Source organism: Drosophila mojavensis, unplaced genomic scaffold, assembly GCF_018153725.1.
Source record: "Drosophila mojavensis isolate 15081-1352.22 unplaced genomic scaffold, ASM1815372v1 contig_80, whole genome shotgun sequence".
NCBI lineage: Eukaryota > Metazoa > Arthropoda > Insecta > Diptera > Drosophilidae > Drosophila > Drosophila mojavensis.
In genome coordinates, this window is record NW_025318906.1 from 5,138,752 (window position 1) to 5,162,901 (window position 24,150).

At 38.0% G+C, this 24,150-nt stretch overlaps 3 protein-coding genes across 9 annotated transcripts in view; 1 reads left to right on the forward strand and 2 right to left on the reverse strand.

The window, feature by feature from the left end:
• Positions 1-14,092, forward strand: part of LOC6578795 (cAMP-dependent protein kinase type II regulatory subunit) — a 42,153-nt gene extending 28,061 nt beyond the window's left edge. For 2 of the 5 annotated variants that reach the window (XM_015163327.3, XM_044010961.1), the window contains 8 exons: positions 670-890; positions 8,872-9,053; positions 9,364-9,464; positions 9,698-9,793; positions 10,494-10,641; positions 10,724-10,799; positions 11,192-11,377; positions 13,328-14,092. In XM_015163327.3, coding sequence (XP_015018813.1) covers positions 677-890; positions 8,872-9,053; positions 9,364-9,464; positions 9,698-9,793; positions 10,494-10,641; positions 10,724-10,799; positions 11,192-11,377; positions 13,328-13,458 — 1,134 coding nt within the window. In that variant the 5' untranslated portion in view covers positions 670-676 and the 3' untranslated portion in view covers positions 13,459-14,092. Of the gene's footprint in view, positions 1-669; positions 891-6,012; positions 6,062-8,871; positions 9,054-9,363; positions 9,465-9,697; positions 9,794-10,493; positions 10,642-10,723; positions 10,800-11,191; positions 11,378-11,584; positions 11,812-12,489; positions 12,692-13,327 lie in introns of those variants that run through there. The other 3 variants (XM_015163326.3, XM_044010962.1, XM_015163328.3) reach the window with 3 other exon arrangements.
• A 2,569-nt stretch (positions 14,093-16,661) lies between these two features.
• On the reverse strand, positions 16,662-20,998 carry LOC6578796 (transitional endoplasmic reticulum ATPase TER94). 2 transcript variants are annotated; one of them, XM_002004666.4, is made up of 6 exons: positions 20,817-20,998; positions 19,869-19,971; positions 19,361-19,807; positions 17,593-19,182; positions 17,379-17,533; positions 16,662-17,313 (listed from the first exon to the last, which is right to left on the reverse strand). In XM_002004666.4, the coding sequence occupies exons 1-6, from the start codon at positions 20,831-20,833 to the stop codon at positions 17,220-17,222; spliced, it is 2,406 nt and encodes an 801-aa protein (XP_002004702.1). In that variant the 5' UTR covers positions 20,834-20,998; the 3' UTR covers positions 16,662-17,219. The 2 variants fall into 2 exon arrangements, with proteins under 2 accessions (XP_002004702.1, XP_015018815.1); XM_015163329.3 differs by lacking the exon at positions 20,817-20,998 and adding an exon at positions 20,070-20,313.
• A 176-nt stretch (positions 20,999-21,174) lies between these two features.
• LOC6578797 (flotillin-1) lies at positions 21,175-24,066 on the reverse strand. Of its 2 annotated transcripts, XM_002004667.4 has the most exons (8): positions 23,754-24,066; positions 23,363-23,438; positions 22,947-23,301; positions 22,758-22,769; positions 22,198-22,668; positions 21,988-22,131; positions 21,759-21,923; positions 21,175-21,489 (listed from the first exon to the last, which is right to left on the reverse strand). In XM_002004667.4, exons 1-8 carry the CDS (start codon positions 23,803-23,805, stop codon positions 21,472-21,474), a joined length of 1,293 nt encoding a protein of 430 aa, XP_002004703.1. In that variant the 5' UTR covers positions 23,806-24,066; the 3' UTR covers positions 21,175-21,471. The 2 variants fall into 2 exon arrangements, with proteins under 2 accessions (XP_002004703.1, XP_015018816.1); XM_015163330.3 differs by lacking the exon at positions 22,758-22,769.
• Positions 24,067-24,150: the final 84 nt, after the last annotated feature.

Here is a 24,150-nt window from a genome sequence, read left to right on the forward strand (position 1 = left end):
AACAAACAAAACAAAATGTAAATGAAAATGAGAATGAAAATAAAAATAAAATAATATAAATGACCCATGGGCGCAACGAGGGGCCACTCAACTAGCTCGAGGTCAAACTCACGCGTGACAAATTACACAAATGGGCATAAAGAGGCGCTGTTTAAAGTCGACAAGAGGCACTAGATTACTCTAGACTATAGCTGACAAAAACATGTGTACGCCCGTGTATAAGCATTTATGTATGTATATATGTATGTGTATTTATTCCCATATAATGTTTATGTCAGCGTCAGTTGAGGTCTCGCTGCTGCAATTAGTTGTAAATTGTTTTGAGCGCTGTTCCCATGCCCAGCACTTGACACTTGTTGGGGCAACAATTTCCACTAAATATCACCTTTTGTATATTCCAACGAAATCTCAAATAATGCCCAAATACAATTCCTTATAATTCAATCAAATATAACTGTTTATTTTTAGCATTGCGAAATTCATGCGAATCAGTGTAATCTATCAATCTATTTTTAAGACTCTGGCCATAGATAAAGAAATAACGGCTGACGCACACACTTATCCATCAAAATTTTGATTGATGTTTATCTAATGATTTCTATGCCTCATTCTATCTTGTATATATTGATAGCAGCTGTCTCATATGGGCTTTTTCTTGCATTTTTTCAGCACAAACATGTCTACCGATTCGAGTCGACGCATCCAGGTTCCAGATGAGCTCAAGGAGGTGCTTTTGCAGTTCTCGATTTCGTATTTGGTCGAACAGCCGCCGGATCTGATTGACTTTGCTGCCGATTACTTTAACAAACTTCAGGCTAATCGGCCTGCCACGGGCAGCACCGATAACACGGCCGATGATAATCAAAGCGTCAACTCACAGGAAGGCGATGGTAAGTCGGGGACGGATAATCAGAGTGCTAAGATTATGATCCTATGGATATGGTGCATAAGGACTGTTAATCGATTTTGTTATCGATTTCTGCGAGCAATTAAGTTTATGAATGCTATGTGTTATCAGCTTACTATAGTCAATCGAAATTTTATTGACTGTAACTGTATCATAGGCTCTTTCAATTTATTGATACTTTCAACGATAATCAATGATCGATAAATACGTTTGCTATCGTGTAATAGAGGATATTTTTAGCTTGGCACCATCTGCTATTAGCATTCTTTTGATCATTACCAAATATTAACTATACCAACTATTAGTAACTTGAGCGTTTTCCTGGGTATTATACCAAACATTTAAATGCCATTGAGCAAATATTTGTACACTTTGCACAACTAACTCAACTTAGTTGAGGAAAATCAATATTGTTTTTCTTTATAGTTTATCAACACGCCTCCTAGTGAATATGCTAACAAATGAGCAATGCGAGCATTGCGTGTCCCAAAAACAAGAACACCAAACACGAATTCCCTTTGGCGGGTCAACTATTTCCATGTCTCGTCAGGCTTGTGCGTCACTGCGAGCGCCGCATGTCGTGGCAAAGCTTTAAATTGCAGTCAACGTGGCACTATTTATAGTAGGCCAACTTTTTGGCTGGCTTTAACTGGGGCGGGGTGGTGTGGTGCGGTTGCGGGTGCGGCACCGCCTGCAATTTGACGTCAAAACGCGGCCACGAGCTTGGCCCTTGATTTTGGTCAAAACCCTGCACTAAATTCTAATTATAAAACTGAAAGTCTAAACAAAACAAAAACAAAGAAAAAACCGAAAAAAGTAACTGAGGAAACCATAAAAAAAAGGGAAACGAGCTTGCAAATTGAAAAGTTTTACTTTCAGCAACAGCCTGTGTTTATGTGTGTGTGAGTGTGTATGTGTGTTTGTATCTATATCTCATTATTTCTCATAATGCGACGCACGTGTGCAGACAATTAGCGCCAGCTGGTCACGCAGTCCAAGCGCTCCTTGCATCCATCTTGAGCGCTGCCGTACATCTTCTTTTGCTTTGTCTGTTAGCCAGCCGCTCAGTGCCACAGCAAATTAAATAATAATGTTGATAAAGTTGTCAGGAGCAAGTCCTTGACGGAGTGGGGTCCGCAGCTGCTCTGTGTGGCTCTGCGTGTTTATCTTCCGGTTAATCAAACACGCAGCTCCGCAGCTCAAGCAACGCCGTGTCAAGTGAACGAATGTGCTCTTTGCTTTGCTCTCCTCTCGCCACATCCTGGCCTGCGTTATCCTTTGGACTGCTGCACTTCTGCTCTCATTAGAAATCTATTAATTGCGCACACAGCTCGAGAGCTGTGTAAATAAACCAAGCTGCGCCAGATTGACAGCTTTAGATCTTCATGTTAAATATGCGGAATAATAGTTAGGCAAATGCAATTGATTGGAATTGACAATGATTACAAGTCGGATATAAATACGCAAAATTCATATAATAGAGGGTGATAGCCTGTTGTAAGCCTGAAATATATATTTATTAACAATTATTAATTATAATATAACGTTAATATATTTTTTGACTCTCTATGTAGATATTTTCCTTTTAAACTGTTAAAAAATCCACCCCGCTTTAAATTAAATGAATATACTGTAAAATAAAATGCATCCAATTGGAATACATTATTCATCCAACTGGAACGTAATCGAATTTACAGTAGAGTATTACCCTTTAATTGGAATGAATCTTACTTTTGAAAGTATTACTCCAATTAGAATGAAAACTGCAAAGGCAGATGAATTACTTAAAAAGAATGAATTTTATGTGTAGGTTTAAAATTCATTTAATTAGAATACATATCAATGCTTATCTATTTAAAGGTACAAATCTTATCACTCACAATTTTTACCCAAAAATTAAAGTTTTCATTCCCGCTACAAAAAAGAAATTCAAGCTCGAACATCTCTTCGATGACCTGTCAATTGCATCTACTATCTTAATACAAAAGATGTCGCACTGCGTGACATTTAATTGAAGTTTGCATTGGGGCTCGTTCGTCTCACTATCGCATTGACCTTTTTCTCATTTTTTTTTTTTTATATCTTTTCCTTGCCCGCCTGCCGAACAGTTGCTGTGTTTGGCTTTGCTCAGTGAAGCCCTCAGGAGTGCAGCTGAGCGTGAGAGCAGCACGCAAATAGCTCCGAGTGTATTCCATGTGCCACGCCCCCCATTGCAGCGCTTTGATGTCTATTTATGGTTAGGTTAGCTCGTTTTGATTTAAATATGCTTTAAGCGCGGCACGCACACACACTCACACGCAAATAGCTCGCCATTTGTATGAAAAATATATTAAGTATACGTACAGCAATTTTTGCGGGTGCCAAAATGTGGCTTAATAAGGTGTGCGGCTGTGTGTGCGTGAGTGCGTGTGTGTGTATGTGTGAGCAGTTTGTACATTTTATTAACGCTTACGTTGCCCACACACTCACTCACTCACAGCAAAGACAGCAGCAGCGCTAGAAAGAGAGAGCATGAGCATGAGGGAGACAGAGCGAGAGGTTAAAGCAATGAGCGCCCATTGAAGCATGCGGATGAGCAGCGGCTGCCCGACTGCCGCACGCTTCAACAGGCACACACGTAGCAAGGGTCGCCGTTATTTTATTTTTGTTGTTTATCTTTTCTTTTTTTTTTTTTTTGCATTTTAAGGGCAGTGGGCGGCGGTGCCACGCCCACGCGCTGACAAGGCTTTGGCATGGCAGTTACATTTTGAACATTATTGACATGCCAGCAGCGTTTGCAGCAGCACGGAAATTGTTGGACATGTTGTGTGTGCTATACGTATGTGTGTGTGTGTGTGTGTGTGTGTGTGTGTGCGCCTCCTGTTGCGCTTAATGATAAATATATATATAACTAACAACAATGCTCATGTTAATCGAGACAAAGCGCTGCGACCAGTGACAGCAGGAAAAGTTGAGAGTGAGAGAGATAGACAGATCTCTCGCTAGATATTCATAGCACACACAAGCCACGAACACAGAGACACTCACACACATACACACATAGACACTCACACATGTGGCTGCTTCAGTGACAGGCATTGCCTACTTACAGGCACTATTTCCGCCTTTCCTTCTGACAGCTTGTGTCGAACCAAAGGCTGCTGCGGTCTGAGCAGCGCCTTTAGTCGTTAGCCAAACGTCACGACGCGCACAAGAGACATAAACAGTCACTCACTCACTCAGATAGTCAGCAAGTCAGTCAGTCAGCCAGTTACTGTCATCGTCAAGCCATTAGCATTCACATTGCAAATCTCATTCGCGTCAGCATCGCGTCGCGTCTTCCCATTCCACGTAACCAAATTAAATGAAGTCAACTTTTATTTGCCATTTTTTAATTAAATTTGTTCGCGTGTGTGCGTGCTTGTGTGTGGCTATGCAACTATATTTGAGCCAAATTTAATTTATTACAATTTACTGCAACTTAACAAAAAACAAAAATTAAATGAATATATTCAACAGAACTTTATCATGAGCTGTCATGTTAACTTTATTTAACAAAATATTTTCGCCCACATTCCAAAGCAAATTGAAGTTGATAAACTGTTGACATTGCCATCACAATTTGCACTCAATTAAAAAGCCATAATACATACATATATAAATATTATATATAGTTCAATAATATGTGCTTAACTGCATAAATGAAACGTTTCAATGCACAATGAAATTTAAGCTTTCAATTAGGCCCAAGTTATGATGTTAGTTAAGGCTGGGAAAAGTTGTATTGAGTGTCGGCTCGATATAAGAGTTGGTAAAATGCAGAAGCAACCCACTTTTATTAGAAAAATTTATATATAATTCATTTTAAATTATTATTCCATATTATGTAAATGGAAAAGATGATCGAAAATTATAAGTTTCTTAAAGAAATCAAATCAACTTTTATACCTAGCATATTCTTTTGCTATATACACTTCTATAAAAATTCGAGTATTAAAGATTATTATTCTAGTTTATAGATTTCATACTTCATACTTCATACTTCAGATTTCACACATTAGTTAAGGTCAAAAGCTAAATGAGCTATATAGTTGGAAATAATGAGCTGCAACTAATACACTGAATAGGAAAAAAACAACAATTTGATTTACAAAATTAACGTCAAGAACTTGATCTATATACATTACAAAAAAAATATTTATATATTTCATACATGTCTCTATCTACTCACAATTCATATAATAGTATATATAAACCATTTTGAAAGCTTGAAACCCCAGCGACCTTTTTAATGTAATAAAAACTATAAATAGCCTTTTATCGATACAATTTTGTTATGTGCTTTGATGCTCAAAGTAGAAAGCAAATCAAATTAAATTCCATCAAATTGTTTGCTCTGTTCTGCCACAATACTAAACAGTGAGTGGCTTGGGGGGGCTCTCATATCCTGGTGTTATGGCCCCAACAGTCCGTTTGAAAATAATAGTTGAAAGTCAGTCAAGCGCTTTTCAAGAGCTGCAGTTGGTAGATATACATGAATATATGTGTGTGTGTGCGTCTGAATGTGTGTGTAAGTGCATCATTAGACGAGTTTTAGCGTCGCACACTTGACACGACTCTTAAACGCAGCCAATGGCAAAGCAAACAGCATATTTTTTGTTGTTTTTTTACTTCTTCGATATTGATAAAATTTTAAAGTGTGAAGTGCGCGTTGTGATTTCTCAGCTAAAACAAGTCTCGCTATCGCCATTGCAGTCGCAGTCGCAGTCGCAGTCGCCGTCGCAGTCGAGCTTCAAGTTTTGGCCAAGTGCATAAATATTTATTACGCATACGCAACGTGTGACAGCATATATATATACAGATATATATATACTCATATATATATATATATATATATATATATATATATATATATATATATATATATATTTATTTATTTATTGTATGCATTCGCGTTTTCACCTTGAGTTTTCAGTTGCAGTTTTCTAGCAAACGTGTTCGACGCACAACTGGTTTTTTTTTTTTTTTTTTTTTTTTTTTGTTTCTCTAGCGATATTTGCGAGGCTGCGAATTTTTTGTAACTGAAACGCACTGAAAAGCCATATAGAAATTTTATATTGATCTATTGAGTGCAGCGCAACATGTCGACGCAAGTGTCCAGTAATCTATTGGCGGGTAAGCTAAAAGAAAAATACCGAGAAAACAAATACGAAACACATAAAAAAAAAACAAGCTGCCAAATGCGAGTGCAAAAAACACATTTTGGTCAGACACGTCGCCAATAAAAATTATAGCTCCACATATGAAACTTGGACATGTGTTTGTTGTCTACGAGATCTACGAAAATGGCTAAGATGATGAACAGCTGCAAAAAAAAAAAGAAAAACAAAAAATACTCTGTGAATTACGTAAAAATTGAAACCCAAAGCAAATGCTACATTTTAAGCAGGTCTATAGGAGGACAGTGCAGGTGCTATACCATAGGGTAAATAGAGCTTGATGGAGATATTTGTAAAGTTTTGTAACATAATTACTTGGAGAGTTTTGTACAGCTTGAATACAAAGTCGATTTAGTGTTATTTATATAAAGCTTTACTCAGCTAACAGGCAGAGAAAAAGATGAACTCAATTCACAGGTAAAAATATCTAAAAAAAATTTTACAGGGCAAATACCTGTCATACTGGAATTCCTCGTCAAGTGCCTGATAAGCTTTGCTGAATTATTCATATACTCAGCCAATCAGCCAAGTACAGAAAAAAGGGTTCAAACCCTAATCAGAACTAGATTGAAATATACAGATATTATATTACGGTCGTCTCTTTAGATAAGTGGACTAATCAACAAGTCGCTTATTAAAATGATTGATGATCAAAGCAAAGCTAAATTATAGTAGACATATAAATGCTAGTTGAGTTCAATATAGATTATATCTAATTCTAATGACAAACTATGTAAACTGAGCCGTAATTCATAGCAGCCAATAGCTAACTAAAAACTAACATTAAAATTTGTTTATAATTGTATGCAAAAAAAAAAAAAAAAATAGAAAATACATAGTTAGAAATTATGCTCATGAAATGCGGAAAGTAATAAATATTATTAATATCCAGACAGCAACAACTACAACTGCAACAACAACCTGATCAATGCTCATAGTTAAATCATCCATAGCATATGTAGTAATAAAACATTATCTTTTGCCCTTTCTCTCTCTCTTTGCCCACCTCCATTCAGAGTGCATATGGAAAGTCTATTTGCTGGCAAAAATGAATAATTGGTGCAATTGGTTTAGTGGGTTTTGCTCTCTTAAAACCATCTGTTCAGTTGTTCATCTGAGCATCCGTTCAACTTTGTTTGCTTTGTCTCGTTTTCTGATGATGAATTGCAAGCATTTTACTGTTTACTGTTTGTGCATGCAGTCAAGCGAGTTGTGCTCGTTGTTGTTGTTCTTGTTGCTGTTGCTGTTGTTGATATATCATCAAAAGCTTAAGAAGTGCGAGAGTAGCCTATATACGAGCCAGACGAGAGACACAAAGCTGTAAAACTGCTAACTAGACGCAATTATAATGCAAGCAGATAGAAAGATACATACAGACATAGATACTTAGATACATTTTGTATCTGCAGCTGCACTTTGCCGACTGCTGTGTATTTTAGTGGCTGTGTGGGCTGCTGGATAGCCTCAACCGAATTAGATATCACACTGTCGACCCCTCTCTCTCTCTCCCTCTCTCTCTGCCTCTCCTGTGTACAATTCCATCTGCATCTCATGTCCCACAAAATATTCGATTTGCTGAGACAGATAGAAACAAAAAGAAAAAAGTGCTGACGCAAAACTTTATATGCATTCGATAGACAACACATACCCCGGCTGATTCAATGACTATGACAATGATGACAATGATGATGATGATGATGACTATGACGTTGACATGAGCTGAAGCGCATCCGGCATCAACAGGGGGTTGTCTGTTTCATTTCCCTCTCTACTCTCTCTCTCTCTGCGCTCTACCTTACCCACCGCGCACTCTGCTAGTCTTCATTCTTTCTCTCTCTGTGTGTGTCTCTATTAGCTATTTAATATAATTAATGTTCGCTGTGAAGCCAAAATGTGAAGCCCGCCTCTTCCCACAGCTGAGTGGTACATCCTGTGTGTACTTTAGTTAATGAGCACAAACATGAAAGCCAAACTGGGACACAGGACATTGTACTCAATAGCGACATAGTAACTGAAGCGCCCAGCCAGGCTAGCTAAATGAACTAAACAATTTTCATTAATTTCACACCATTCCACAAAAACGTTGTCGCTTTGACTATTCCCCAGTTTGAAAGAGAGCGTCGAATGATGATTAGAAAGTTGATCAGGCGCATGGTTAATTGTTTGAAATTCAGGTTAGTTTGAAAGTGCACGAAGCTTAAAAGTTTTTGAACATTAATGTAATTGGTTAAGCAAAATGTGTAACCTACAGAAATTCATCCCATTGTAACTGGAATTATTCACTTCCAATTTAAACTACAAAAATTCTTATTGGCAAGAGCTGATTTTTTAGTGCTATAAAATCAATAACAGGCTATCTATCGATTATTTCAATAAATTACTTATCGGCTTTCAGATTTATGAATTATGCTTCATTAAATTATGCATAGACCGACATTTAAGATATATGATTATAGTTAAACATATATTTTGTGCAATTTTATTTATTCCTAAGAGTTGGAAAATGATGAAACGGCTTATCGATAGTATCAATAACGAGCTCCTAGTTTTTCAAAACTAACATATCTAACGTTCGATAGTTTTGCTACTAAACGCCATAATTCAAAGTGTTAATAGGGAATTTCAAAAATTATAAATAATTTGCATATATTCTTAAAGAAATGTTATACGTTTCTCTTTTACTTACCACACTCACACAAAGATTAGGGATATTTCCCATTTAAATTACGAAATTATGCTAATTTCTATGTTTACTTCCAATTGCAGCGGAACCACCAGCAGTACAAAGCACACGTCGCAAATCAGTGTTCGCCGAGGCTTACGATCCGGAGGCGGATGATGATGATGATGGCGCAACTGCCGTATTCCCCAAGACAGATGAACAGCGCGCGCGTCTCATCGAGTCAGTGAAGAATGTGCTGCTCTTCCGTTCGCTCGAGAAGGAACAGGTGCTTACACATCCTTTCAATCTCTTGCCCGCCTTTAGTTTCCTTACTCCTCCATCTAAGACTCATAAATCTCTCGCATATTTTCGGTACAAATTCCACACACACACACACACACACACAAAACACGACCAGAGCACAAAAGCCAAAGAGTTGCTACCGCAAAACCGAATCACGTTGTATGCGGGTTAGCTGAGTAGGTGTAAGGAAGTGTGTGTGCTATTTGTGTTGTCCCCCATCCCCTTGTTTCCTCTCTCTGTCTTTGTCTAGCATCCCCTTAATGCCTTTTGGCTATTTTCTCTGCTTGTTGCAGATGAATCAAGTGCTGGATGCGATGTTCGAGCGAAAGGTGCAGCCGGGCGATTTCATCATACGCCAGGGTGATGATGGCGATAATTTTTATGTTATTGAATCGTGAGTACAGCCAACGAGAAATAAAATGCCAACAAATTGCGCTAACATCGTCTGTGAGCACGCTCCAATAAGTAGGCAGCATTCATTTGTGAACCGCAGACAGCGTGTGCGCAATTAATTTGCATTTGTAATATTCATGCAATTTACTCTCAATCTCTCTCTCTCTCTCTCTCTCTCTCTCTCTCTCTCTCTCTCTCTTTTACTAATCGATTCTCTCTCCCTCCATTTTACAGTGGCATCTATAAGGTCTATATAAATGATAAACACATTAGCACCTATACCCACACCGGACTATTTGGTGAATTAGCGCTGCTCTACAATATGCCCAGGTAAACATATATATTATTAAGTATCTTGTATCTTGTATCTGTTGGATAAACACTCGTCTATTTGTATCTGTTAATGTAGACTTGACTTATCTGCATTCAAAATGTTGACAGGCCCTGTCTACGCATGAAATGTGCTAATTTTGCAATATTTCCATCTCAATTTGACACTTGGCAATTTTCATAGCGTGAATGCCCAATAATTTAATTTAAGGGTTAACTAATTTTCTATGGAAGAATTGATGGAAAATTTCAATCATAACAAGTTTATTTTAACGAGCAATACATCAATGCTTCATTTAAAGTTGGTTTACAATGGTTTCCATATTCTAGAGATATGGCATTAGTTCTGCGAGTTGGTAAATCTCGTATAAAAACGGTTTGTTTGCAGCTGTTGCTCCTTGTAGCTATGCAACAATATATTCTTCGAAGCCAGGCAATGTTAAATAACAGTTGAGCCAATGTTAAGCGCATTCGAAATGTTAAACAAAAGATTCATTTGAGTGGTATTTTTAGCAAGCTCAAGCAGCACATTATACGGCCTAGAGACGGTCACTGACATTTTGCTCTACTCGCTCTACTTATTTCTGGGCGCCTTGTAGTTTAAAGCTTTTTCATATGTCTACTTCAATTTTAACATAGATAAGATAATTTAAAATTTAGAATATTTAATTTAATTTTTTCAAACTAATCATTTTTATAGAGCGGCTACCGTACAGGCTGAAACAGTTGGGCTACTCTGGGCCATGGATCGTCAGACATTCCGGCGCATATTGCTCAAGTCGGCGTTCAAGAAGCGAAAAATGTACGAGGAGCTGCTAAACAGTGTGCCCATGTTAAAGGCGCTGCAGGTGAGAATAGATCAAAGAGAAATATACTAAAATGTGATAATATAGAAAATACTAAACGTACACCTTCCCTTTATCGTTTTAGAACTACGAGCGTATGAATCTAGCCGATGCTTTGGTCACCAAGACCTACGAGGATGGCGAACGTATCATCAAGCAGGGTAAGATTGAATCTGGCTAATTAAGTCACGATTTCTGAAAAAATAAGCAAGTTGACGATTAATAGAAACAATTAATGATAATAATTAATAACTAACTAATAATTAATAATTATCAACTAATAGCTAATAACTAATAATTAATAAGTAATAAGTGCTAACTGATTAGTATTTATTACTTATTACTAACTAATGATCAATATCTAGTACTAACTACTAAACTTTAACTACTAAATTTTGATTTCTTACTACAATCTATAATCTGATGAGTAATAACTAAAAGCTAATTCTTAATGACAAAAAACTAACTTTTAGATTATATAATGTTCAATAATAGATTACTCGTAATTCACTTGCTGATGACTAATTAGTTGTTTTATTGTTGTATTGCCCAGGTGATGCTGCTGATGGCATGTACTTCATCGAGGAGGGCACTGTATCGGTGCGCATGGATCAGGATGATTCCGAAATCGAGATATCCCAGCTGGGCAAGGGTCAATACTTTGGTGAACTGGCCCTGGTGACACATCGGCCAAGGGCTGCTTCCGTTTACGCCACGGGCGGCACTGTAAAGCTCGCATGTAAGTCCCGCCTATAGCCTAACGGGCAATCCATTTAGCGCCTCGCTTCCAGCCAGCTATTTAATGCTTCTTATTTTTGTTTTTATTTTCCGTTTATTTGTTTATGCACTTATCCTGGCGCTCATTTGTGCACTTGTGTTGTGTTTTATGTTATGTTTTGTGTTCTGTCGTGTTGTGCGTAATGTGTGTGTAATTCTGTGTGTGTAGTTTTGGATGTTGTTTGCTTTGAGCGACTGCTGGGACGCTGCATTAACCTACTGCAGCGCGGCATATGCGACTATCGCTATCTGGAGCTCGATCTGCGCGCCTACTTTGACAGCCTGCAGTCCATCTAATTGGGCATTAGTTATTATCCAGTTGCTACCAAGAGGGGAAGAGGGGTGATGTATACCAAAACATGCCATGCAATACCTGTGTGTGCACACACTTGTTTAGCACTCGCACTTTTGTTAAATCACTTAATACTATATACATATACAAATACATATACAACATATATATATATATATTACATGTATATAAGAACACTGTTAAATCTAGTTGTAAGCCTTAATGCATATGTGAAAATCGCATAGAGAGGCGATAAGTTAGATAACAAAATTGAATGAGGTTAATGAGGAAGCTGCAGTAAGGAAAGGTGAAGAAAGAAGACAGTGCGAGTTTAAGAAAGAGAGAAAAGGAGCAAAAATGAGAGAAATACATAGAGAGGAAAATATAGCTAGAGAAGGTATAGAAAGCCGGGAGAATTAGAGAACTGAACTAGACACAAGTGCTAGAGGAGAAAGTTAGAGAAGAAATATATAGCCGGACGGGAGCTACGAAATAACAGAGGAACGATAAACGAACGATAAATAAAGGTACACAGGTTTAAGTACTAAGAAGAATCGAAATTGAATCAGAAATAAACTTAAGGTAAACTCCTTTTACACTTCCCAAGCATCACCTAGAAGAATCTTGCCTTACTTCACACTAAAAGCAATAGCATTTTATAGAATCCCTTTTAGGACACACACACAAAAACGTGTTGCACCTGTTTGACTCACCCCCCTTCTCCCTTGTTGTTATATCGTAGCTTATGCTTAAGTTTTAATTATAACTCCATTCCGTCCCAGTCCTGGACACAGATGCCTTTGAGCGTATCCTGGGCTTCCTCACCGACGTGCTCAAGCGCAATATTCTGATGTACGAACAGATGTTCACCGAAATGGCGCGCCGCAATACAAATCTGTGAAATATGCCGCACAAGCTCAGTCATAATGCTTCTTTGTTTTTGTTTTAAATAATATTAATATTATAACTGTGTTTGTAGGTTCGTAAGCCCGAAAAAAAAAAAGAAAATTTCTTGTGTAACGAAAGAAATGAAAAGACGAGTGTGGACGAGCTGTCATTAAAAATTTTACAGTTTCCGAGCAAATTTCAATTTATATGCAGTCGATTGGTATTATTTTATTTTTGTTGCACACACACATACCCACACACACCCTCGTACACACAGGCACACACATAGCTAGAAAAAGGCATACAAAACATGAAGTATACGCAACGTTTGCCTACCCCACAGCCTAAAAAGTCTGCTGCCGACACAGACAAGCAAAAGTATATTCCCGTATACAAATATATACATATATATGCATATATAAATAAAAGATTTCAATTGTGATTGGTAAGCGCAGCTCTATATAATATTTACGAGTTGAGGCGCCTGTGGTTGGGTATGCACATACATATAGAGGGCAGTGTGGATTCCTGTGGGTCAACTGCGGTCTTTGATCTCGGGGCATGCCGGCATAATTTTCTGTCTCGTATACTAATATAATTTATTAATTTATAATAATAATAAAAAAAAGGAAAGAAAGCATGTTTTATTTATTTGTGTGAATCTTCTGTCTATCGAACATTTCGTATATATTAATAATATTTACTTATTTATATTCGATTTTCTTCAAACAGTCCTCGATGTGAGAGCATTTGAGCGTCTGCTCGGTCCCTGCATGGATATTATGAAGCGCAACATTGATGACTATGAATCGCAGCTGGTTAAAATATTCGGCAGCAAAAATAATATCACCGATACACGATAAAAAGTCTGAAACAACAAACAACAACCACAGAACAACAACAATAACAACAACAGCTACCAGGCTAATGGGTTTTTTTAAAAGGACTCTGCACAAAACTAAACGAAGGCATGCACACAACAGCAACAACTACAACAAAATCAATTACCAATACAAGCGCAAACCAAACACACACACACACACACATTGGACCCTATATATAAATATAAAAGTTAAAGAAAAAGGATTTAAATTGATTTAATTATAATTTAAGCTGAGGCTGGTTAATGAAATACGAAAAACAATGATAATGATAATACGCTAATGATAATGATAATCATAATGAGTTGAGCACTCAAAAACACAAACACACACACACACACAACTATTGTATGTATGTATTAGCAATTGTAATTTAATATATTTAATTGGATAAAACAAAGCAACTAAAATCGAAAGGAAATTTTTGCCTACTTTGTGTGTCCTTAGCTCAAATTAAGGACGTGTTAAGAGTGCATAGTTAATAGTCTTGTTTTTTTCTTAATTTTAAACTATTATTATTATTATTATTATTATTATTATTATTATACTAATTTGTTATTGCTTGATTTACGCATAATTTAGCACAATATATAGCAGAAGAAAAACAAAAAGAAAACTATGCAAAGTCCCTTATTTTAAAATAAGTTAATAGAAAATCATAAAACTTTGCAACTTACATATATATATATCAAAGGAAACACATCATGCAAAAAAGTTTATATCTACAAAATACAAATTTAAATACTTATATATATATATATATATATACATAAAGTAACAAAACAAAGAACCCCAGACACATCTAATTTATTTATAAAATAAAGTAAAACAAAAAGAAAGAAGGGAATCATTGTACTAGTCTATATATATACATATATATAATTGAGACACGCGAAAATCGTAATCCCCAAAATTCTTTACTACAAAAATGTAAAAAAAAAAAAGATTAACGAAGCTTTGTTTTTGGTCTTCCACCTAAGAATTGAAAGCTCTGAAAAGGTATAGCGAATCGAAATACGATCTCAATATAAGCAAAAAGAATTTCCAAATTATCTACAAATCATTTCTCAATTTCAATTGGCTCTACAAAAGGCTAAAGGCACAATCAATCTATGTTGCATGGGATCAAAACTTAGAAAGAAAATAAAAATTCGATATATATATATATATCTAGCGGAGCATAAGTACATATTTTGCAGATCTGCTCAGCACATTTATAAATAAATCTTTTCTTTTCTTTTGTTGGGCTAGAGAGGAGTGTACTTCTTATAGAGTATCGTAGATAGAGCGAAGCAAAGCAATATAAAAAAAAAAAAACAAGGCCTAGATGTGTACTTAGTAGAGTTTTTATTTTTATTTTCTATTATTAATTTGTTAACTATCCCAAATACACAAACCCTACCCTATTCTAAACTCTACTCTAACCACAAAAATACACATGTATATGTATATATATGTATATCTATACACCGAATGAGCTTAATATATATACTATATATATATATATATATATATATTTGGTAGACCCAAAACTCCAGTACTTTATAATGTTTACTTTATTGTTTATAAAATGCGTGACTAAAACAAATCCTAGACCGTTAATCAAATAACAAATTACTAATGTACTTTGTAGTTATGTAAAAGCATATTATAAACAATTTAACTGGCATACCAACAGTCGACAAGGTGTTCACAAATAAAAACCATAAATATCTAAAGAAAACCTAAAAATATATGAATGCAAATATCATAAATTTAAAAAGAAAAAAATAAAAACTTGTTAAATGTGACATAAAAGTAAAACAGAAACAAAAAAAAGTAAAAATAAAGAATGAAATGAAAGCAAAAAGAAAATCAACAAAAAATATGTTTAATCCTACATAATTGGTGTCTAGTCTATGTTCAAGACTTTAAAAGCAACAAATTCTTGAAAACAAAAGCATATTTAATAATTATATCAAAAAAGAAAAGCAAAAGCAAAAACACATAATAGAAACTAATTATATAAGAAAAGCTGAAAATGCTGGACATTTTCTTCCATATAGACAACATAACACGCATAAACACAAATACGCACACACACGCACACTTACACACACTCACACAACAAAACGTTAAGCAAAGCTCAAAGAATTTTCACAGAACGCGCTAAAATAAAAATAAAAATAAATAATTAAAAACTATTTGTATTTTAATTGTTGTGTTGTAATTATTGCATAAAGCGTATTTAATTATGTATGTGTAACAAAAAAAAAAAAAAATCAAACAAAAAAAAAACAATATGTATGTATGTATTTAATGAGCATATTTAAAGTGTAGACACTGCAAAAACCAACAAAAAAACAAAACCAAAAAAAAAAAAAAAAGAAGAAAAACAAACAAATTTAAGAAAAACAAAAAGAGAAAAATTCATATGAAAATTTGATTGGAAATTTGCAATAGGCGTTTATAAATTAAATTTAATCAATTGAAGCGCCACACAGAAGCTGCAAACAAACAAAAAACTAGAAACAAAACTAAAAATCGAGAGAAAAACCAAATGAATATGAATTTGTTTGCTTTTAATTTAACCAAACGCCAAAATTTGAATTTTTGTGTCATTTAAGAGCAGCAACAATTGGCATGGATATATCGTATATAGCATACTAAGTTATAGGATTGTGAAACTATTCCTCAGATATCACGTTATGTGCCACAAAACAACCGTGTGTGCAGAGGCAAATCATGACGAAATGAATACAAGTTTAATAAAGCGATAAAACACAAAATTCGAGTTTATTTTTTAATTTTTTGTTGATGTATGAAGGGTAAAGGCAACCTCTTGCATGGTGTTCAGAAATAGATTACAGGGTATTCCTGTAGACAGACCCATATATAAAACTAATACAGCTTCATTCCTAATTTACACCAAATTGAATTCGCTAGCTATATGCCTCTAGTATTTCTTTTACAGGGGATTTAGTAGTCAACCATACATTGACAGTTTTTTTAATTCAATTCCATTTATAAACTCTCCCAAGATATTCGACAAATGAGCTTATTTGACATCATTTGACCCAGACTCCTTTCTACACAGATTATTTATCAGTTAAGATCCTAAATACTATTACTCTTATTCAGAAGTAAATTTCCAATTGGAAATCGTTGGCAGCTTCTGCCCCCATATTTTAGCAAATGGTAAATGCTCCGACTTTATAATTTTTATTCACTTAAAAACGTAGCTCCAAATACACTTATAATTTTACGATGTTTAATATATGTATGTATTTATCATTATATGTATGTGTATATGTGTATTGTTTATTATCATTATAATGTATATAGAACTTCGATATCGGTCGCTCAGCTAACACCGACAGTGCACGAATGATAAGTGAGGCTAATCTTTTCATGGATTTATGCGCCAATTACAAAAAATTCAATCTGATCCCAGTAAATGGTATCAAGATTTTCAAATTTTTATCATTATATGCTGATTCTTTTGTAGTTGTAGTTGTTACTGTTGCTATGGATGTTGTTGCTGTCTTATGCATGTGCTCCTCTTGTTATTAGTGTTGCTATTGCTGATGGTGATGCTTATGCAGATGCTGCTGCTGGCCTCTTCTGCCTCCAGGAGCCGAATGTTGATTTAAAATTGTTTTGTTGCTTGGGTTTTGTTAGTTTCGTTTTTTGTTGTTCATTTGTAGGAGGAAAAATTCATTTAAAAAATTGTGTTTCTTGTTGTCTTGATTAAAACTAATAATCTAACTGTAAAGATCATCATCGCCATTGTCGCCCGGCGAGTTAACTGGCATATTGGTGCCAGACCCTGAGGTGTTGCCGGCGTTACCGGGGAATCTGCAAATAACCAAAATGAAGCGATATTAAATAACCAATAATATGAGGTAATTACTGGCATGTACCTGAAGTTCTGGCCAAAGCCGCGCGACTGTTGTAAAGTCTGAGCAAACATCTCGTATTTGCGTATGTCATTGTCCGAAACGGAGCGACGGGCAAACTTCATTGCCTCCTCAAAATGAGCGCGTGTTATCTCCGGCACTGGATCATCCTCGTCCATCTGTGAAATTATAATTATAAATACAAATATTTGCAATGATTTCTTTGACTTCAACTCACATCCATTGCAGAGTTCTGGTTCTCGGCACGATCCTTTTCGCGGCGTATCTCAGCCTCGATAGCCTGGCGAATGGCCAGCTTGCAAGCACGCTGGCAAATCTCGGTCAAATCGGCACCCGAGAAGCCCTGTGTCACCTTGGCAATATACGTCAAGTCCACTTCTTTAGCCAACGGCGATTTGCGCAAATTGGCCTTCAATATAGCCTCGCGAGACTTGTCGTCGGGCAATGGAATATAGATCAATTGATCCAAGCGACCCGGACGCAAGATAGCCGGATCGATAATGTCTGGCCGATTGGTGGCACCAATAATGAACACATTCTTCTTGGCTCCCATGCCGTCCATTTCGGTTAGAATCTGATTGATCACACGATCGGCAGCACCACCAGCATCGCCGACATTACCACCACGTGCCTTGGCAATCGAGTCCAACTCATCGAAGAAGAGCACACATGGTGCAGCAGAGCGAGCCTTGTCGAAAATGTCACGCACATTGGCCTCAGATTCACCGAACCACATAGTCAACAATTCGGGTCCCTTGACCGAAATAAAGTTCGCCTGGCACTCGTTAGCAATAGCCTTGGCCAGAAGAGTCTTACCACAGCCAGGTGGTCCGTAGAAGAGAACGCCACGGCTGGGCTGCATGCCAAACTTAAGGAACTTGTCGGGATGCTCGACTGGATACTGAACGAGCTCCTGGAGCTCCTTCTTCACATTCTCCAAGCCGCCAATATCCGTCCAGGTGGTGTTGGGCACCTCCACAACCGTTTCACGCAACGCCGATGGGCTGGACTTGGTCATCGCATAGCGGAAGTTCTCCATGGTCACAGCCAGCGAAGCCAGCACTTCGGCATCAATCTTATCATCCTCCAGATCAATCAGATCCATCTTCTCACGGATTTGTTGAAGAGCTGCCTCAGAGCAAAGCGAAGCCAAATCGGCACCCACATGACCATGAGTCTCGGCGGCAATTTGCTCGAGGTCAACATCCTCGTGCAACTTCATGTTCTTGGTATGTATCCGCAACACCTCCAGACGACCGGTGGCATCGGGAATGCCAATATCGATCTCACGATCGAAACGACCAAAGCGACGCAGCGCTGGATCAATGGAATTGGGGCGATTGGTAGCTGCCATGACAATCAAATGGGAGCTCTTCTTCATGCCGTCCATCAGTGTCAACAGCTGCGAGACAATACGACGCTCCACCTCGCCGTGGGTCTTGTCACGCTTAGGCGCAATTGCGTCGATTTCATCAATGAATATGATAGCTGGCGAATTCTTTTCGGCCTCCTCGAATGCCTTACGCAGATTCGACTCGGATTCACCGGCCAGCTTAGACATGATCTCCGGTCCGTTGATCAAAAAGAAGAACGCGCCAGTCTCATTGGCAACAGCGCGTGCAATTAGCGTCTTACCAGTACCGGGTGGACCGTACATGAGAATACCACGCGGCGGCTTCACACCAATTGCCTTGAATAGCGACGGATGCCGCAAAGGCAGCTCAACCATCTCCTTGATTTGAGCAAGTTGCTTGCGACAACCACCAATGTCATCATAGCCCACAGCATTCAAAGACTCTTCCTCCTCCTAAAGCAAAATTATAGGCGTTGAGATATGGAATATATATATAGAAACTTAAGCGCAGCACAGCGGGCACAAGGAATTCAAATGCCAGAATCAATTGTGATAAAGAAAAAATATATAGGTTTTGAAAGATCTGGCAGATCTAGCCGCCCACTGTGCTCTTATCTAGCGATGCGCTTACCTCACGCTTGATCGGTTCGCCATCGCAGAAGATGACCGTTTCGGGTGCCACAATGCAATAGGGTTCCGGATCGGTAAGCACCACTTTGAACTCGATAGGCCGCATGGCGGCGCGCACAATGAAATTGTCACCCATATGAATTGGACGATAGGCCTCCAGGAAATAGGGCTTCAAATAGATCTCAAAGAGATTGCCAGTAACACCCTCAGTAGTATCATCAATGGGCAAAATGCGTACGCGTTTGCCATACTTGACGTCCGGACAGGATTGAACGGACACCACATCCGACAGATGTACGCACAGATTGTTGCGAACAACACGATTCATGCGTATCTTCTCATCCGGGCAGGTATCATCCGACAGCACAATGCAAACAGTCTCTTTACGGCGTTTGCCCTTCAGAATGACAGTGTCGCCACGGAAGAGCTGTAGCTCATCCATTTTCGCCTAAATACAAGCGGATATGTTTATGCTGACGTGGCCCTACAAGATTGACTCAAATGCTTACCTGCGATAGCGACACTACGGAATTATCATCATTTTGCGCCTCCTCAACGATCAGACGATTAGGACGATCTTTGCGCTTCAAAATCGCGGTGGCCAGGTCTTCACTGCATGGGACACAAAAAACAAAATTAAATCAAGCAATCAATCAATGAAATGCAAAACAAGAAAACAAGCAGCAGACACCCTCTCCCTAGTTGCGCACCGTTTTTCGCTGGAGAACTGTGGTTTCGACAAATCGCAAGTCTCTTTTTTTGTAAGCTCATCGTCCTGTTCGCTGCGATAATTGCGCACCATGTCGCTTATATCGACATCCATGTTCTGGCTATTGTCTACATTATAATTGTTCATGTTATTTTTGTTGCTGTTGTTGTCGCCGGTGTCTACGGGCGAACGTCTCGAGCTGCCCCCGGCTTTATTTTCATCGTTGCCGCTAGACATTCTTCTTCTTCTTTTCTTGTTATAATTAATCCGCGCTTACTCTTTTCAATTTCAAATTAGATTTTCAAGAAAAAAAAAAAAAAGACAACAACAACAAGCAATATACAGGAAACGGCTTGCAACGTTGTCGTTAACAACAAACTAAGACTGTGAATCGCAAGGCACACTTGGATACCGTTTGAATAACAACGAATTTCCCCAAATATCCCTCGACAAAGAAATCGGAAAAGGGCTACAACAACAACGACGGCAAATGGCGAATTTCTGCGTCTTGGCCTAATTTCGCAATCATGGAGTTTTAGAATACATTTAACTTCATAACTTAAAACTATTCGAAATATAACCTCAATTTAAGTGAATTATCATATCATAATCAAATTTCACAATTTAGTTTCCATTTCATTTCCCTATGTGGCCATTGGTTTTTTTCTCATAGGGCCAATGACTGCGCGAAATTGAAGCTAAGAGTCGGCATTAGTTTGCCGCTGTTTTTTGTTACATATACACTTACCCCTTGGAATCAGCCATAGTATATGATTTGTGATGAAACTTTAGAACTTAAATATACAAATTGGCGCGTTAAATTTTTATTATATGCCTTTTAAAATCGAGCACAACTTTTGTACAAAAATCACAAATGATTTAGCTAAATGTTCGCATGGGCTGCCAACTTGACTGATGCCAACGAGTTGGCAGTTTGGTAGATGAAAAGTGCTGAGTTGTGTGATAATTAGGGTTGGTACTTTGTAAAAGAACTAAATATCGATATTTAAACGAATGCAACCCAGCTATGCCAACAAAGTTGCCACTTTGATGTAAGCTAATTTAACGGCTTTTGACCGCAGGGGTCTCAAATGGAAAACAATATGTTTATTTAAGGAAATTTGTTTATTCCATGTTCTGTAGAACGCTTGTATAAAGACATATATAAATACATATACATTTATAATTCTTATATTAATATTGAATACAAAATATGCTCTTGTCATTTGACATTTTGTGCAAAATTACACTGTTATGCAACATTTTTTAGAACGGAAACGTTTAAATGCGTTTTTTTCTTTTAAATAGTTTTGCATAATTTTTTCAATTGGTTTTGAAATATTGTTTAATTTGTATTTCGTTTTTGGTGTGGTATTTGTGGAGTATTGTTCGATATCGGACATTTAGCCAGCATGCACAGACTGAAACGAAGAATAAAAAGAGATAAATCAAATTAAAGCCAAATCATATATGTAGAAATCGAATCAGAAACAAAAAAGCAAAGATATATATGCTATATATATGTACATATATGCAGAAGAAACATATGTAATCATAGAACTTCATATAATGTTGCTACATTTCTCTACCAAGTCTTTTGATTGCCATTTGTTTTACTTTTTGTGTGTTTCTTTGCTGTATTCTCTGATGATAGTTTCGGCCCTTAGATAAACTCTGAATTTGAACGTACCCTGGCAATATCCACGCCAGTTATGTTCTTCACCAGCTCCGGCACTTTGTTGACAATCTGCAAAACCTCGCCGGTCAGCTTGGCGGCTCCAATCTCGCCCTGGCCGCTAGAAACCATGGTAATCTTTCTGGCCTGCGACAGAGGCGCAGCTACCTCGGCGGCCACCTGCAAGCAAGACAGAAACGTATTTTATAAACCGTGTTAAAAGTGTCTTGAAATCGCATCGCACCTTTGGCAGCGTATCCAGCAACATTTCCACCATGGCGGCCTCGCGGTATTCACGCCAAGCATCTGCCTTCTGTGCCATTTGCTCTGCTTCTGCTTTAGCCTTAGCTGCAATAGCAAATGCTTCAGCTTCGCCACGTATTTTGATCTATAATAGCAAAAAGTTAAGTTTCGTAATGCTTTATTAGGCTATTTAGGGACTTGGCAAACTTACCGATTCAGCCTCAGCTTCGGCCTCCATAACAACACGGAGTTTGTTGGCCTCAGCAAGTTTTTCCAAACGATATTTCTCAGCTTCTGCTGGACAGCGAACAGTGGCATCCAGCTCTTTCTCACGTCGCATAATCTCCTGCTCCTGCACAGCAATCTCCTGGGTGCGCTCAATGACCTTCACTTGCATTTGCTCCTCCTTAATGCGCTGCTTGGTCTTAGCCGCCTGCAGCTCATAGGCCATATCAGCTTCGGCCTTCTTTGTCTGCACTTCAAGATCGTAGGCAGCACGCTTCAGTTCAAAGTCGCGCTGTGCTTTGGCAATGTCGGTGTCGTTAAGGAAACGAGCAGCCATACGCTGCTCCTCAGCAATAGCCTCCTTGATGTGCGCCTCAGCACGAGCTTCTGCTTCGCCAATGCGGGCGTCGCGCTTTACCTCAGCAGTGCGAGCCATGCCCAAAGATTTCAGATAACCCTGCAAAGAAAAATAAATGATGCGTATTAAAAATGGTTTCTAATGCGCAGTTAAAGGGACTCCACAAGAAGGAACAACTCTATACGCACCTTGGAGTCGCCCTGGTTAGTTAAACCATGAGTCGATATGTACACGCATGCAAAAATAATGAATATGTATATTTCGGTTACTCAAAAATTGAAACGAAAGACGCGTCCTACATTTATATTATATCTCAAACGCATGCCCAAAGAGTGAAATCTAATGCAACCATCACCCAAATCTTTGGAAAAACTCACCTCCTCGTCGCGCAAGTCCTTGATGGTATAGGAGACCACTGTGATGCCCATGTTGGCCAAATCACTGGAGGCTACCTCAAACACCTGCTTGCTGAACTTCTTGCGATCCTTGTAGATCTCCTCGACGGTCATGGAGCCCATGATCGCTCGTTGATGTCCCTCCAGTGTGACCAAAGCAATATGATTGATTTCTGCCTCAGATTTGCCTAGAAACTGCTCGCAGGCAGTCAACAGCATATCCTCGTTTTGACCCTGTACCTTCACCTGGGCAATCCCTGTCACAGAGATGGGCACACCTTGGCTAGTGTACACGCATGGGCTTTCCACCTGCAGGGTCATCGTGTTCAACGAAATGCTACAAAAGAAATTAAATACCGTTATATTGTGTCATTATGCCTGAAGGTCATTTTAATTACCGTTGTACTTGTTGAATCGATGGCCAAACAAAGGCCCGACCGCCAGGCACCAACAAAGGCTTCATATAGCAGCATCCTAGGAAAAATTAAAATTAACAATCGAAATAATTATACTTTTATATTTACAATCTGCTCAAAACAAAACAAATACACCGGCAACCCTATATACATACAAAACACAGGCGCGCACCGCGCACACACACATGCATGCAAACACATATGTATGTATGTAACGGCGTTCGTTTAGGTGCGCACGCACGGCTTCGGTCTGTCACAATTTACTTGTACACAAAAATCGATAATCAGTGACGTCATTGGTGGGTGCTGCCCTGTGCCCATTTTATTTACAAATTTAAACAATTTGCTATCTTTTGTTTGGCAAAATATTTACCTGACACAACTAACGCCTCATTCGGGCCACAAGTAACAAAGCCCCAAGTCATATTTAAAAACTCAAATTATTGCAATATTCGATATCGTGTAAGAATTGCTGTTCCTGCTGATTTTGATCGTCGGCAATTTCCCGTGGGTACTTAAAATATAAACCCCGCATAAAATGTACCCCTGATAATTAAATATTTAGAGTATCGCAATCAAAATAAAGCACTTTAATGCATATATGTATAAATAGAAACGGGGTTTTCACTTTAGATATACGAGCGCGAAACGCGACCGGTCCGTCAAGAACACAAAAAGCAACTAAACAAAAAAAAAAAACAAAATGAATGGAGCGCGAGTGCGCACTGCGCAGTGCCCATTAGAATTAACCCTTAAGCGAGGCACTGTGG

Coding starts and splice junctions, on each gene's coding strand:
- LOC6578797 (XM_002004667.4), bottom strand. CDS start 23,805: ATGACTTGGGGCTTTGTTACTTGTGGCCCGAATGAGGCGTTAGTTGTG. Junction 23,302..23,362: donor TCGATTCAACAAGTACAACG/GTAATTAAAATG, acceptor TTTCTTTTGTAG/CATTTCGTTGAACACGATGA. Junction 22,132..22,197: donor CCGAAGCTGAGGCTGAATCG/GTAAGTTTGCCA, acceptor TTGCTATTATAG/ATCAAAATACGTGGCGAAGC.
- LOC6578796 (XM_015163329.3), bottom strand. CDS start 20,305: ATGTCTAGCGGCAACGATGAAAATAAAGCCGGGGGCAGCTCGAGACGT. Junction 19,183..19,360: donor GCGAACCGATCAAGCGTGAG/GTAAGCGCATCG, acceptor ATTTTGCTTTAG/GAGGAGGAAGAGTCTTTGAA. Junction 17,314..17,378: donor GGCTTTGGCCAGAACTTCAG/GTACATGCCAGT, acceptor GGTTATTTGCAG/ATTCCCCGGTAACGCCGGCA.